This window comes from Electrona antarctica (assembly GCF_951216825.1).
Source record: "Electrona antarctica genome assembly, chromosome: 14".
NCBI lineage: Eukaryota > Metazoa > Chordata > Actinopteri > Myctophiformes > Myctophidae > Electrona > Electrona antarctica.
Genome location: NC_136795.1, coordinates 33,747,544 through 33,764,315, shown reverse-complemented (window position 1 = coordinate 33,764,315; position 16,772 = coordinate 33,747,544). Strand labels below are relative to the sequence as shown.

Genomic DNA, 16,772 nt, shown 5'->3' with positions numbered 1-16,772 from the left:
AGTCAAAACATGAAATAAGATGGTGGAAAATGGAATGGGGAAAAAATGTAAAACGACCTACAAAATACTTTGTCCAGCACCACAAGTCTTATAAACAGCTTCCAACAGCCGCATCCTGACTTCTTCCAGCAGTGTGGGATCCCTCACGAGACAACGGCTGGACTTCGTCAGGTAAACCCCAGGCTCCACTTTCTTCTCAGCAGTAACATCTGTCTCCCTCCCCTGTACACGTGTGTGTGTGTGTGTGTGTGTGTGTGTGTGTGTGTGTGTGTGTGTGTGTGTGTGTGTGTGTGTGTGTGTGTGTTGCGTGCGTGCGTGCATACAGTATGTGTGCATATACTGTATACCACAAAGCCTAGCAACACAGGGGCCAATGACGACATCTGGCAAAGCACTAACCCGGCTCCCCTCATACTATACCCCTCCACACACACCTCCTCTCCTCTTTCTCTCCTGTACTGACCACAACCGCTGGGAGCAATCACAGCGTCACGTATGAGCTCCATTGCAATAAGAGGCCCCCCCCCACCCCCTCTCTTTTCTTTCTGTCCTGGTTGTTTTCAGAAGCAGCCCTCAGCAGTGTAGAGCTCCAGAAACCACAGGGCTCCAGCAGGCCTCCCTGCCCTCTCCTCTCTGCCCCCGCCCCCCACCCTCCCCCTTCTCTGTCTGGGCAGAGGACATTGGAAGCCCCTCCGCTTTCCTTCCCTTCCCTGGAGGCCCCGATGCGTATATTTAGCCCCAATGGCTGCCTCTGTGTAATTAACAGTTGAAAATTATAAGTTTCGGGGCTCGCGGATGACGACTCTGTTCCCCTTGGCTGCCTTTGCTCCAGAGCCAGTGCTGCATGGCTAAAACCGTACCCAGGGGCACGTTATGGACAGCCCCGCACCAGGCAGCGGTCCAGCGGCCGGGGCGTGGCGTGGCGTGGTGTGGCGTAGTGTGGCGTGGCGTGGCGGCCAGTGAGCCAAGTCGGGAGACTCGCTGATGGCCAGTGTGTCTTACAAGCCCGACACAAGAGAGAGAAAGAGTTACACCTAGTTTATCATAAGTTAGGCCCTTTTCTTATTCAAGTGAAAAATGTGCATAAAACAATGCACGAGTATTAAATCAGGTTTTAGTGAGTGCAAGAGAAAGAGTGAAAGAAAGAAAATAAGGAGAAGAGAAAGCAGGGCTAGAAAGCTGGGTCTGACTGTTTAATAGGCCAAGCTAGAAGGTCTCGTCTGTCCCTCACTGGAGTTTCCATCTGAGGTCATCTGGTTTTTACATTCCTGTCATGCACCAGCAATCACACCGAGTTGAAGAATTCCTCCATCACTCTAGACTGCCTCATATACAGCACACTGTTTGGACGGACACACACACACACACACACACACACACACACACACACACACACACACACACACACACACACACACACACACACACACACACACACACACACACACACACACACACACACACACACACACACACACACACACACACACACACACACACACACACACAGCTCGCTCTTTGGTGGACGATGAACAAGTACCATTTAAGGAGGACATTTTTACATTCACCCCTTTTACAACCTCCCAGTCTTGTGTTTGGAAATCCAGACACAAGGCTTTCTTATCACCTGGTGTTTCTTATTAAACCTAGCCTATCCTTCCCTTTTATTGTCAGTTCATTGTTTTCCATGTCAACACTTGCGGGCATGTAGACTTCTAGTGACCTCTGGGAGCTCCAGTACAGGAGAAGACACTACAGAGAAGCTGGAGAGAGGCCCACAGGGGTGGGAAGAGTCAAAACAACACACAGCACACGTGACCAAGTACAGCATAAATCTGAGGCTGACAAATAACGTCCCCTCCCCTCCAAACACTCCATTTTATGACTCTTTCCTAATCCGGTAATATGTCAACACTGGAAGCTGAAATAAGAGCAGATTTTCCCCTTCCCATCCCATGGTGCCAAACAGAAAAAAGAAAGACCAAGGGCAGACCTAAAAGACTCGAAAGTACAGGGTCTGCTAGCCTGGACACGAGCTGAGCTTCCCACACTGTGAGCGAGCACTGATAAGGCTGCCGATCCCGAGATTACACGCAAACCGTTTGTGGGCAGAGCTGCCTGCCTTCGCAATCCCCTCTGCACCCCACCCCCTCTGCACCCCACCCCCCCTCTGCACCCCACCCCCTCTGCACCCCACCCCTTCTGGTGGGACAGAGATGGCATGCAGATACAGCATGTCCTCCTGGACATGTTTTGAATACAGGAGGATCAGCCATCTTCACTATCGTCTCATCTGCTGCAGATTTGCCTGCTCCTTCCTGTTGATTCGTGTCACGCAGTGTACAGCCCTGCACCACCAGTGCACAACATCTGTGGAGGACAGCGAGATACTGGTGTCTGCTGTATAGTGTCTGTTTGAGACAGCATGTCTATGTTTGTGTGTGTGTGTGTGTGTGTGTGTGTGTGTGTGTGTGTGTGTGTGTGTGTGTGTGTGTGTGTGTGTGTGTGTGTGTGTGTGTGTGTGTGTGTGTGTGTGTGTGTGTGTGTGTGTGTGTGTGTGTGTGTGTGTGTGAATATGTGAATGTGTTTACTTTTTGACCAGTTCAGACTTGTGCAGTATTTTTTTAAGTGCACCGAAATACTTGACCTCTCTGTAAAATACACAGCAAAATGTGTATATACACATCCATTTGTCTTCATTTATCCATTAAGTCAAAGAATCTACAAATGTAACCAAATTGAAGCCCTTACCGGTCCATTTGGTTACATGTGTAAACTCTCAGCGTTAAATAAACACTCGGGATTCTACAGTGTAATATGATCATGGTCTGTATGCCGGTGTGATGCTCATGGCATTTTCTGCATCTTTAGCTCCTGTCACTCTGCATTAAGCAGCCTTTCCTGCAGGCAGGGACAATCAGCTGTGGGCACATAAATGTCAGAGACGCTTCCATGCCTTATTCCACCTCAGTGTACCAAAAGGTCACATTATTGTGCGGGTTACGGGTCGCTGGTCAGTTGAGGTGTACCTGGGCTCCCCGGAGGATCATATAGCTATTGACATGGGAATGAAATTCACTCAGACATGTGGTCACAGCTGAGAGCAAAGAAGACATACTATATAAACATACCGTTTCACCCATTTCAGTTTTAAGTATATGCTGTAAACTAAACTCTGGCTGTGTGTGTGTGTGTGTGTGTGTGTGTGTGTGTGTGTGTGTGTGCGTGCGTGCGTGCGTGCGTGCGTGCGTGCGTGCGTGCGTGCGTGCGTGCGTGCGTGCGTGCGTGCGTGCGTGCGTGCGTGCGTGCGTGCGTGCGTGCAAAATTCTGGGATCAGAGTGTTTCGTACAGACATACCAAGTTTCAAAAAAGCAGACCCTTTTAAGGCAACCAGCTCATGCTTATCAGCAGGCAATACCTATATGCTTTAGGCTATAACAAATGCTTTACAACTGAAGACTAGTGATATCTGAGCAGAGACCATAAATCTTCCTAAGGTGTATATTTAGACAGGGCCCCATACACACACCATGCTGAAATATGTGGGCATCCAGTGCTTTCTGAAGCGATATGTGATGTCCAAATAAGGCAGCGGTGGAGAGATCAAACCAGATCACTTCAGTGTTTCTCTCTCCTCTCAAATCAGACACACAGGAAGAAAACTGGGGGAGTGGTGATGGGAAAACAAGAACACTGAAAGTGGAGACGCATTGGAGAGGAAAAACAGATGAAGAGAAGAGAAGATTAGAAGGGAAGACGGAATAAGGAATAAGACAACAAGGATACTGACACGCAGAGGAAACGGAGGAGGAGAAAGAACAAGAATTAATTGAGATAGGACACAGCAGCTGGATGTGTGCTGTCCCAGGGTCAGTGTGTTCTGCTGTGACACGAGGTCGCTCTCCTCCTCTGCTCTGCCTCAGGCAGGCAGCCAGGAACAGCACCATTATCTCTTCCCAACCTCCAGAGCATCTTCAATTGCCTGCCTGACTGTTCAACCCGGTCGACTGTCTCTGTTGCTGGCCTGTCACGACAAGCACATTCACTTTTGTAGGCGGGGTATTGTTTTTACTGTTCCCACCTGGGACTCTGTACTTTTCACTTACTTTCACTTTAGTACTTACTACTTACTCCTGAAACGAGTAGTTCACCCAAATAATTACTTATTTTCTATCAATTACACACCCCCATGAAGCCTTGAATTCATGGATTTTTATTCTTGTTTGTTTGTTTGTTTGTTTGTTGACCACTATCCCCTCCAGCGTTTGGTGTCTGTCCACAAACTTTGTCCTACACAAACATTAAATTCCCATAGACAATGAATGTAGAATTTTACGTCATAGTGTCTGAGAAAATAGACAGTGTCTATTTTACGTCATGATGATGTATGATGATAAGAGCGCCTCTCACTTCATACGAGTGTGATTTTTTCTTTTTTTTCCCGTCGCATTGCAATAATAATTGCAGCCAATAATTTGCTGACCATCGGTCAATAGGAGACTCAGTAGGATCTCTGTGAATTCAAGGCTTCATGGGGTGTGGAACTGATATAAAATAAGTCATTTCTTGGGTGAACTACTCCTTTAACCCCCAACTGTGACAATGCAGTTTCCTGAGGGATACATACTGAGAAGTGAATCTGAATCTAAATCTGCACATCTGCAGTACTAGAGCGTTAGTATAATAACATGCCCACAAAATGGACCGCATTGGACGTCACGTTTAAAGTAGTTAAACATTGGCTGCATAAACTGTTGGCTGATCTGAGTGCCCTCCCGCGCACTCAGATTAGCCAACGCAGGGAAGCTGGAAGTACCCTCACTAAAAACGCCGGGACAACGCTCCACACGTCCCAAACTCTTCTCCCTTCTGGCCCCAAAACTGTGGAACACACTTCCTGTTGCAATCAGAACTGCAGCATCACTCCCGATCTTCCTCCCGTAGTTTGAAAACCCACCTTTTCAGACTCCACCATGGCCCATAGCACTTACCCTACCCCCTTAGACAGACTTATAGCATGTCATGTAGACAGCACAATAACAGTACAGCATAGTATAATATATATGTATAGCTTATATGTATAGTGTCATTATATATAGATATGTTCTAGTTACGTTCTTAGCTTACGCATGTTTCTTGATAAAATGCTTTTTATATATGTGATGTATTCCCATGCTTTTTGTTCTTGCTTAATGTAAATCGCTCTGGATTAAGAGCGTCTGCTAAATGCCTAAATTGTAAATTGTAATAGCAATATTGTCAAATAAGTCAAATAATGGCCAATATCGATCCCCCCCAGCACATGCATGCAGCTCTGGGGGTGTCATATGTTTGGGGAGTAGCTCCAGGGGAGATGTGCTGGTAATTAGGGTCAGTGAGTCAGCCAACTAGTAAAGCCCAACAAAACAACAGTCATTCGCTGTGTCTAAACTGCGTTTCACAGTTCATCAACTTGCACCGTCACTATGATAGTGGCTGGCTGGCCAGCTGCCATATACACAAACTAATAGGATCCTCCCCTGCTCTGTGGTGTACAGCAGCACTGCAGTACAATCCCTGAACACGCATCATGAACCAGTTATCTAGCAGTGAAAGGATGTTGGATCACAGCCTCTGCTCTGAGGTTGTAACTTTCTGACCAAGCTGGAAAAACAGAGCCTGTCATGACTCTTAACCCCTATGGTCAAGAAAACGTAATTAACACAGTAGCCATGTTTACACTAAAATACCAGTATATTGCAGGCTAAATTAGTGACATTACATGATGGCATAGCATAGGCAGAGGGAGAGTCGTTCTCAAGTACCCTCTTTAATCGCTAAAGGCTGTTATGTAGTCATTCTGACAGAGATTAATATACCAGTGCCGTACTTAATGATCACGCAAGAGGGTGTCTCTAAGCATGCAAGACTAGGTATTTGGGGTTAAAAAATATGTGTTTTTGGGGACACACAGCCTGTGTGGTAGCCCCACTTTGCTGTGTGATGTCACGTAGGCTTTCTCTCTTGCAGAGAATAAACAATGCTTTACCGTAGCAGTGGCAGGCTCCGCCTTCAGTCCAACTTTGATCCTATTAGGGATGTGAATAAAAGTCGATGTTAGACTCATGCTCATCTTGACTCGAAAAACAAAGACATTTTTTTTACGGAAGCCTTTCCCCTTGATCATCTTGGCCGTCAACTCTGCGCAACACTATGCCCAAGCAGGAAGTAAACAACCAACTGTTGCGCTCACATGGCGAGACAGCGTCTGTCCCTATGTGAAACAACCGCTCACTATTTTAAAGACTCTGGGCACAAGAAGAGTTAGCCTTGTGTAGCCAGTCAGACTATCACTGCGTGGATTTAATTTCTTTTTTTGCAATGGCAGATTCTTCTGGCTAAGCGAGGCTAGTGAATCCTACGGATCAAACAACGGTTCTGTGTTTAATAAATGTTTACAAAATAATGTCTATTTTTTATTGTGGCTTTGATGCAAATTGTAAACATGATGGGTGCAGCTGCAGAACTTGTGGTGCTGAATGCAGTCAATGCACAGTTGCGCTCTCCTGTCAAGTGTCAACTGAAAAAAAAATCGAAACAAAGAAATAAAAATCAATCGACACATCAGTAAATGGCAGCAACACGACGACTCGCCAAATAATACTGAGTCGTTCACATCCCTAGATCCTAATAGTGCAGGGGGTTTCAACTGATTGTGAACGAGGGACCATCCACCACCCTGACTTAGAATCAACCTGGATACCACTGTTGTGTTGGGCTAAAATGAGTGCTTTTGTAACACTTGCTATGCATCCATGTGTACACATCCCAACCAATGGTATTGGCTAATAATAATAATTTCCTAATAATAATGACTCAACCAGACAATCCGGTGCTTGAGATTCAAACTCCCTTTTTCTGTTGAAAACTCAACCTCCAACTTGTCAATAAATGACCACATGGAAGGTCATCATAGGTCAAAAGGTCATTCAGTTCACCGTTTCTCAACTAGTGGAAAGAAAACGTTAAAAATCAACAAATCCTACATGAATGTAGGAACATGTGGGATAAATTATGCATTTAATGAACAGAATCAATACATCTGCAGACCATCTAATTTAACTTCATACTCCATTTCCATGCAGATGCAGCACTTTCTCTTTGCTCTGAAGCATTTTGCTCATTGAACAAACAAACAACAAGACATGATCTCGCTCTTGTAATAATGATCACACGGTAAACAGCTTTGTCTCTTTCCAGTCTCCACCAGAATGTATACGAGGTTTATCTCTCTCTAAAAATACACCATACACCAACATTGTTTCTTAAGAAGAATTTTGTTGATAGAACAACAGTGTCTCGCACTTTGGTGCCAATCAATGTAAGCAGGCAATTTGACTCTTGCAGCATGATGTAATTTTGCCAGCACCAGATATACTGCCATACAAAATCGGCACACATTTACAGTTTCACACAATGCCAAAATCTAATATACCAGTAATTCGCTGCCATTTCATGCATGCATATCACTTCAGTGATATGCATGCATGCATGCATTTCTTGTAAACACATAGTCGGGGTCTTTCTTGTTAAGATTTCCAGCCAACGCACAACAGTCAAGCTTCAAACATCTTCTAAGTGTGACAGGATTTATGGGGGGGCTCAGATTGGCTTCAGAATTGATTCTATTTCACAAGATATACTTGCCATTGTGAATGCATTTCCATTTTCAGCACAGCGTGCTTCTGTGGACCCCAGGAAGAAGTCTGTTGCCAGGTGTAACAGCTAATGGCGATCCTAAATAAACTTAAACGCAAACGATATCATTCTCACATTTGTTCGGATATCTGAGCCTCAGTCCTACCAGGATCTTGGTTGGTCATTCAAAAATATCACATAACAGTGATAACACACACACACATAACGCAAACACTCATTTGTTTGAGTGAGAGATAAGCACATACGGTGAACCCTGGTAGTTGGCAGCGAGGGAAATGTCTGTTATGCAAAGCTGTAGGGAGCCAGCACCTGGTTTCTTTTTCATGCAGTTCCTTTGGATTACTCACAGCGTTTAGCTGTCATTCTGCCATCATTCTCTGCCAATGACTCACCAGGATTTTCTCCATTTTGTTATCTTCTGCCCTACCCTTTCTCCTCCTTCCCTCTCTTTCTGTCTTTACATTCCAATGTTCCTACACTGTTCCCAACGGCTGTGCAGGAAGCCTGTGCAGGAGGATGCCTGCACATATGATCTGACTGGAGCTGTAGACATGATGGAGCGCCATACAGCTTTACTGCACGCGTGTATGCACACAACACTCCCCGTTCGCTTCCTTGCACTTCACTTGCACAGAAATGAGACACACGACAAGACACTACATTGCACAGTTATACACGAGAGACAGGCAGAAGATACATAATATCATTTGCTATGATTTGAATGGGGCTCACTCAAGTGTCTGCCCGTACTTGACCCATCATGGCCCCTGCGACACACTTCAGCATCTCTTTATTGGGGGGCCGGGGCCAAGTGTATGACGAGGGGCCCCCTAAACCCTGAGCCTTGACTACCCCATTCAGGCCCGTCGACCAGGCTTCAGGGCAATCCCACAGACCGATATAAACAGAGTTGTGTCTACATTTCCGAACAAGATGCAACCCGTCCTCAATTCCTATGCACTCAACAAAACAGATGAGATAAAGTCACCCTCATACAGCACAGGGCAGGCGCATATTTTCCAGTGAAAATAAACAACAACAAAAAAAAACACCCCCCAAAAAAACACTCACACAGGCAGTGGTATGCATTAAGACAAATACAAAGAGGCACTGACACAGTCCAGACCATCATGCATGAATCTAATTAGCTCATCTTTTTCTGAGAGAGGCTTTGTTTCACACGGAGCCACCCAACGTCAGGGAATGAGACACCATATGAAATTCACCCAGCTGGGACACAGGAGGGGATGTGTGTTCCCTGCCCCGCGCCGGGAATAAGGATTGATTGGGTAATGGATCTGTCACCTTTCAGGACAGGCAAGTTTCAAGTGCCGCTAAAAATACAAGGACCCCTATTCATCCTATCCTATAAGGCACACCTTGAGCGAAGAGTGTTCCAGGGAGAGAGGGGAAAAGGGAGAGAGGGGAAAAGGGGAGAGAGGGAGAGCGAAGGAGAGGGAAAGTACTGACTCTGACTAACAACAGAGGATCAATACCATACCATTAGCTTACTTTGAATTGCAGAGCCGCATTATAGGCACTGCACGCCTTATACCAGTGGTTCCCCAAAGTGGGGTCCGGGGTCCACAGCTAAATTATAGTTTGGAACCAAATGGACCCTTATGGGTCTGTAACTCTGAGTGTACAAATGGAACCAAATGGACCCTAACAAGTCCATTTGGTTCCATTTGTACACTCTCAGAGTTAAATTAACATTGATTTTACAATATAAATTGGGGGTCCCAGAGAAATGCCATTAAATGGGGGTCCGTAGACTAATGCATGTCAAACTGGGGCGTCCTTGAAATTAAATGGGTTGAGAATCACTGCTAGAGCCATAAAAATCTTCTTATGGTCTTATTTTCGAATGGGGGTCCGCGGGATAATTAGTCAAAGTGTCAACTTGGGGGTCCTTGGCATGAAAAGGTTTGGGAACCACTGCCTTATACCATGATGAACAAGGTCAATGATGACCAAACTCATTCGGCCACCTGTAGAGACTATTACTGTGTTTGTACAGCTTCAACAACTTCCTCACAAAAATACTAGGGTCAGTCTAGTGCAGTGGTTCCCAAACTTTGTCATGTCAAGGACCCCCATTTGAAAAGATATGCCAAGGACCCCCATAAGAGAAGCTTTTTACGGCTCTAGCAATGGTTCTCAACCCGTTTCAAGGACCCCCAGTTTGACATGCATATTAGTCTACAGACCCCCATTTAATGGCATTTCTATCTCAGACTCTGAGACCCCAATTTATATTGTAAAATCAATTTAACTCTGAGTGTACAAATGGAACCAAATGGACCCGTTAGGGACAATTTGGCTCAGTTTGTACACTCTCAGAGTTACAGACCCATAAGGGTCCATTTGGTTCCAAACTATCATTTAGCTAGGGACCCCCTGGAACTCCCTCAAGGACCCCTGGCGGTCCCCGGACCCCACGTTGGAAAACACTGCAGGTCTAGTGCTCCTACAACCACACTGTGAAGTGTGTGTGGGGGAAAAGTAATGCTGCAAGGTCCTGCGGCGTGAAACTGAAGTCACACACACCAATTATTCAATGCATGTTTCAAATGCCTCTTTGAATGCTTAATATGGAACTGAATGTGGGAATAATTTTCAAAGACTGTGACCAAAGCATACAAAATCTGAAAGTGAAGATCCATATTCATATTTCATATGACCCTGAATTCTATATATGAGCTTAGGCTACAGTCAGCTATCAAATGCTGGTGTGCATGTGACATGTGTGTCTAGTCTACATACATGCACATACATACATGCGTGCATGTATGTATGGGGGGCGACTGTTATGAGTCGTGAGCGTGCGCAACCCTGGCCGTTTACGTGCAATGTAAACATGCTGTGTAAAGCATGTGTTTGTGAACACCTGCACCTGCACTTGGCTATGAGAGTGATTAAAGTGTGTCAACTCATGCGAGCGTGTGCGTGTAATACACACACACACTCTCCAGGTTAATGACTGTGGAGGTGAGGCACGAGTGGTTGTGCAGCAAGACGCAGCTGTCGCCTGGAGCCCCAGAGTTTAGGAATGCCAGAGGGCTGGTGGTGTTTGGACGAGGGTGTTAGTTAAGGTGTGAGAGACATCGTAGTGGTGTTAATGGACTGATGCAGGACGCTCTGTAACACAGACTTTACTGTCACTCTCTCTCTCTCTGCCCACCGGAACCCTGGCACTTTGCCCACAGACCTGTCACTTCAATGCACATATACTGTATTGACAAGAAAACACGGCATTGCAGACATGAACTAGAAAAAGTGCCCTTCTGGGCACAGGTCTCCACCAGGAGGATAGGAGTGTGTGTGTGTGATGTTAGGCAATTTGTTTAGGAGTAATATAAACATGTTTTTTGGTTTGTTTGATTTTTTTTTAGGAAATGCAGAGCCAGATCACTCATAGCATCTCTGAGGATAGAATGCACATACAGCATTTTGTACAAAACGGGCCACTCCTGAAAACTTTGGAAGGCAATCTTAGCCAATCAGTGTAGAATCTGAGAAATCCAACAGACTCGTCGTGATCACATGACTACAGAGATCATGTGTACCGATTTGCGTGAGATTTGGATGAAATCTGTGCAACTAACATAAACAATGTGTTTTGCAGAAATCGGCCTCATGGTGGCGCTATAACCGGCAGATGTGGAGGGATGCAGGGAAAATGTTTTTCCATGGCCTCTAGGGAGTGCTCATACATAAGTTGTATACAAATCGATGCATTTATAGGTAAAAACAGGAATTGCCCTGTTATAGCGCCACCGTGAGGCTGAAAAGATTAGTGGCATGTCGCCTAGTGGAAATGTGTGTGTATAATTTCACAGAAATTGCAAACTGTGTTTGTGATTTGTGGCATTTTGTTTGAAACGGACCAATCATGTGAGCTTTGGAAGCCAATCTTAGCCAATCAGGATGGAAGATGGGAAATGGTGCAGATCCATGTTGATCACAATGACTATGGAGATAGTGTATACCGAATTGTGTGATGTATGGATAAAATGTGTACGAGTAATCTACAGAAATGTGTTTTGCCTAAATCGGTCTCATGGTGGCGCTATAACAGGCCGTTGAGGAATATTTGGGGTAGAGGTTCGTTGTTGGCATCCAGAGAGTGTGTGTGCAAAGTTTGGCATGGATCGGGCCAACGGTGCCAGAGATTAGCTGGTAACGGACGGACGGAAGGACGGACACACGCACACACACACGGACCTTCGGCCTGGTGGAGACAAAAATTATACCTTTTTTGGGACTTTAAAGACCATATATTACACTTTGCATTAAAATGTAGACTGCATTGTGGATACATATCTGGATATGTGATCACTACTATATACTGTACATGTGAGTGAGTCAGACCAACTCCAGACATCATCTCTCTCTATAGTGTCCACTGTCCAGTCATCTCGATCCTACATATGTCTGGCTTGCTCACCAGTACTTTCTGCCCCTGCATCTTTCTTTAGTAAGTCCACATAGGTAGGTGTGAGACGCACTCGTGATCGATGCCAGCATGTTGGTTCCCACAGCACTAGGTTTCTGGCTGGGATCGACTGGTGTCTATGGCAGTGGCTGCTATCTTCTCAATCACTTGGCAATTGGCAATTGGCATCCCCTCACTGTCACTGATGCACGTTTGTAACATGCTCATCCTGGTTGAAGTTAAATACTGCACATAAACATTGTGGTGTAGAGCACCCATCCAGGGACTTCTGTAGGGCATGCTTCAGTGTCCAGCATTAACAACCATATACGCAGAAGAACAGACTCTACAGTTGCAGAGAAGAAGCTGAGCTTGATAAGTCTGGAGAGGTTGGACGTCCACACACTGGCCATGCCATGCGAGCGCTTTCCTTAAGATGAGATCACCTGGCAGAATTTGTGTTTTTCCTTATCCAGGGATAATATCCAAATACAGATCACATTTTAATACAGTGTAAATGGGGGTAAAATTACCATACATTTCTCCACAGATGCGAAATAATGTTGTACCGTACCATGCTAATATAAGTTATTCAGAGTCTCAGACATTTTCTAATGAGGCTTTCTTGTGCAGTGTCAGATATTTTCACTTGATGTTGTCTTTCCTTCCTAGGAACTGATCCATATACAGCTGGTCGGACCTTTTGTGTGACTGTGCATAGATAAGGCTTCTGGTCAGGTTTCCAGACTGGACAATGACTATATGGCAGCTCCTGGGTTTGACGTCTTGACCCCTATACCTATAGCTGATTCTGGCCATGTAGCATTGGCAGGCTGCTTGTATGAAAAGGTTATGATCTGACTTAAAATAGGCAGCTCCCAGGTCAGTATCATCAGCATGGCTACAGGAGGATGGAGAAGGTCAAGTAATGAATTACACAGTCATCGATAGTGTATGAGTCTGCTCCTTTTCGGCACTCATGCTAACGTGCTGCAAGGCACTGCGGCAGGCTACAATATATCGATGACCACAAACAAACACATGCGCAGACAAACTGGTACACGTGCTACAGGGACACGAAAGGAGGTGTGCTATCGACTGGATCAGCTCAGATTTTCATATGAGGGTTCTCATATTTCCCATCGTCGTCAATATGCTGTGGCAATCACGTGGCACAAGGCAGCATTAGGCCTTAATGGTGTTGCACCGCCTGCCCTCTGCCCCACCCTAGACTCCCATCTCCTCTCTACAGGCACATCTCTATTGATCCCACCCACAAGTACTGCACTGCAACACTGGAGCGGCCCTGCTAACAACATTAAACGTTTCCCAGTGGACATGCCCTCCCTCCATAAAAAGCCACTCCCAGCCTCGTCTCAGGGATACACTCTGGACGAAGGCAACTCTCGTCAGCCCCTTTAAACACTATGTTCCCTATTCACGAATTAAGTGGCCATAAATTCAGCTCTGCATGTGCCGGCCTTTCTCTGTCCATGTTTGTCATCTCTTCCCGTTATGACAGTGTTGTTTGCTGAAAATAGCAGATTTTGACAATACTCCGAAAATAACTGCTGTTTAAGTATAAAAATAGGCTTTCCTCTGCACTATTTGGTCTAACTGAATCAATGTGCAATCAGACGCCAGCCACAAAAGGAAGAGAAGAGGAAAGGTCCCGGTATACCCGCTCTTTAACAAACCATTCATTTTCATATCAAAAGCACAAGCAATGCACTTCAGTACAGTTGTTCCCTGAGGAGGGATGTCCCTGTATTCCTTTCTGCAGCCAAGGTACAAGGAACTGAGATGCAGTGTGGAGAAACGTAAGGTTTTGCGGCATGAGACTAGGGTGTGTGGTGACACTTAGTCGGGGGCAAAGGGCAGGTATGAAATGGGTCAGGGAGAGAACAGAAGAGGAGGCACTGAGGTCACGTTATGGGGTTGAAGGTAAAAGGAGCGTGTTCTGCAGCCATGTGCTAACTATTAGGCCAACGAAATCATATTAGAAACTCCACTTCGGGTCTGATGGGTAATTTGTGGGTACACAAAGGAATCGCTTCACAGTTAGAACACAGTTAGTCGTTACATTTCTTATTGCACTGCAGTATGTTATTGGAAATTTGAAGATGAAAGAGACTTCAAATGTTTTTGAAGGGATAAGACGTGTTTTACTAGACAAACATGCGAGTCCTTTCAAATGAAACGAGACCACAAAAGAGGAAAGGCTGTTCTTTGCCAGAGGGAGAAAGATCGGCCACAGTCGATGAGGTTCTGTGGCATGAAGCCATACTGTCCCTATCTATGGCATAGGGATTCAAGTTAACTAGGAAAATAGAATTAACTATACAGACCAAATACCTCTTACACTAGAGCTTTGTAGGGTAATCGAGTGCATGAAGAACATGAGATCAGAAAATAAAAGCTGTCATTATTTGATTACTTAGTTGACGACATAAACACAGATAGTAGGACTACATGTTCTCTCTCTACTCCAAATTCTTAGGCAACTTTATTTTTTAAGCTCGTCCCTCTGCCTCATATTAGTAATGTGCACATTTCAATTCAATGTACAAAGTGGAACACTATAAAACAATTGATTTGTTTCATCTGGAACATGTTTTTATGGCCTCAGGACTAGAAACACAAAGAGAAAAAAGGATCTTACTGCCACATTGTAAAGTTTGTCAAGTTCAAACAACTCTATTGCCTCAGGGCATCCCCTACTACACGCACAGACGCATGCATAGAACACACACACACAAATACACAAGCAGGCACCACACAGAGTCAAAAGATCCTCTGAGCCTAAATCAAAACAGATCTAGACACAGACCTCTGTGGAGGCTACAAACAAACTGAGCCAGCCTTGTAGGCTACCTTTCTAGATGCCTCTTTTCAAACACACAAGCAGACCTCCTGTGTGTAGGCCCAAAGAGGACAACCTCTCCTACACCATGACCTATGGCAATATCTCAGCTGGAGTCGCTTTTGGTCATCTCTTTAGGCTACTAATACTATAAATCATTCAAAGTAGCCAAGTAGGCTACACACCTTTCACAGAGATCTCTGCACAATAACAAACTCTACAGTCTGTGTTTTTGGCATGTGTCACACCATTGAACGTGTTTAATTGGGTTATTACATGGTATTTCATGTTAGATTGGCCTAGTGGAAGCCCCACCTTAGGTTTTGGGAGCAGCAGTATAGCTACCACCTCGTAGGTGGTAAACTGCAGGGTAGGCTCATTAGATCTCACGTGGAGAACCCAATTAAATAAATATAAAGCTATCAAAACGTGTATATCGACTCCGAATGGTGGAAGAAAGAGAAAGAGTCAGTGGACACTAGTGTGGTTACTGGTTAGTCACTGATAGGACAAATGTGGCGTCCACGTTTCGGGATGCCCAGTCCCTTTTGACAGCCTTTGGAACCTCACTGATAAAAAGGGACACACAAAAGAAAAGACTGAAATACCAGAGCGTAAAACGACACTTTTCGCCTCTTGTCGCGCACAGCATGAACGAAGCTGCAGAAATACAATGCCGAAGAGCGAACTTCTCAACCTACAGCGTGTGCTGCGTGTGTGTGTAGGCTACACGTATGTAAACTACTGTTAATCCTCTTAGGAAATCACGCTCTCTGACCAGCAGCACAGACCCAATACAATGTCCGCCATATTCCGCGTATCATAGATGACCACAAAATCAAAACATTATCAGTGACAACACAGCAATCATTACTTACTTCGTTCTCAGGGTAGGGAGGAATTCCAACGAGGCAAAAAGCAACTCCATTCATTGGACAGCTGAGATTTTTTTTGGACCAAGGAGAGGGGGATTTGTTGCTACAAGTGGCGGCGAATATCTATTAACAAAAGTGTTCTGTCAAGAACAAAGTACAATATTCTAGCGGGGGTCCACTGTGGCATTCACCTATCCAGTTTCCTTCCCTTTTAACCCACTGTTTTCCGTTGTTTGGGGCTGTTTGGTGTGCTCCCCCTCTCCTTCCGCCAGACCGCATCAGTAAATCCCTCTCGTCGGCCTGGGCTGTAAACCCAACACAGTCACACTGAACGCTCTGCACTGCGTTGGGTAAATCTGTTCGCACCGTGAGCTCAGCGCCTTCCTTCCCTTCCCCGTTCCCTCCATTCACATGCACTCCGCTCCGCTGTGCAGGAGCTCCCTCTGCCTGTTGCCAAAAACAAAAAGTTCAGACATGCCTGCCTTGCCTGGCTTCTACTACAGTTCTACTATGATACACCATTTAATTCTGCAGTGTTCAGTTCACTGGTCTGTGGTCTGTGCCAGCCATCCTCGTCCTCGGAAACCGTGGCGCGGGGGGAGAGGAGGGGAGGGGGGCTGCATGGGGGCGCATACCTCAGCGTGCCCAAGGCCGTTTAAACAAAGGCTTATTGTGCCCTGATAAACTGATAGACCCGACAGAAAAGACTAAACAGCTGGGGGAATTTAAAGGTTCACGAGGAGGTAGGTAGGACAGCAGCACACTCAGATTGGGAGACAAGACCACTTCCATAAGTTCCATTACTGAATTCCTTCCACAGTCACATAACACATACACTGAGTAAAAGCCAGACAGAAGGGATATGTATCTTGCTTGCTTCTTCGCCCTTATTAATATA

At 45.4% G+C, this 16,772-nt stretch overlaps 1 protein-coding gene across 1 annotated transcript in view; it reads right to left on the bottom strand.

Annotated features, from left to right (window-relative positions):
* The window catches only part of arhgap23a (Rho GTPase activating protein 23a), a gene marked incomplete at its 5' end in the record, with an annotated part of 67,813 nt that extends 51,570 nt beyond the window's left edge, over positions 1-16,243 (bottom strand). Inside the window, one exon of the mRNA XM_079521264.1 lies at positions 15,878-16,243. Coding sequence (XP_079377390.1) covers positions 15,878-15,931 — 54 coding nt within the window. The remainder of the gene's footprint in view (positions 1-15,877) is intronic.
* Between the last annotated feature and the right edge of the window lie 529 nt (positions 16,244-16,772).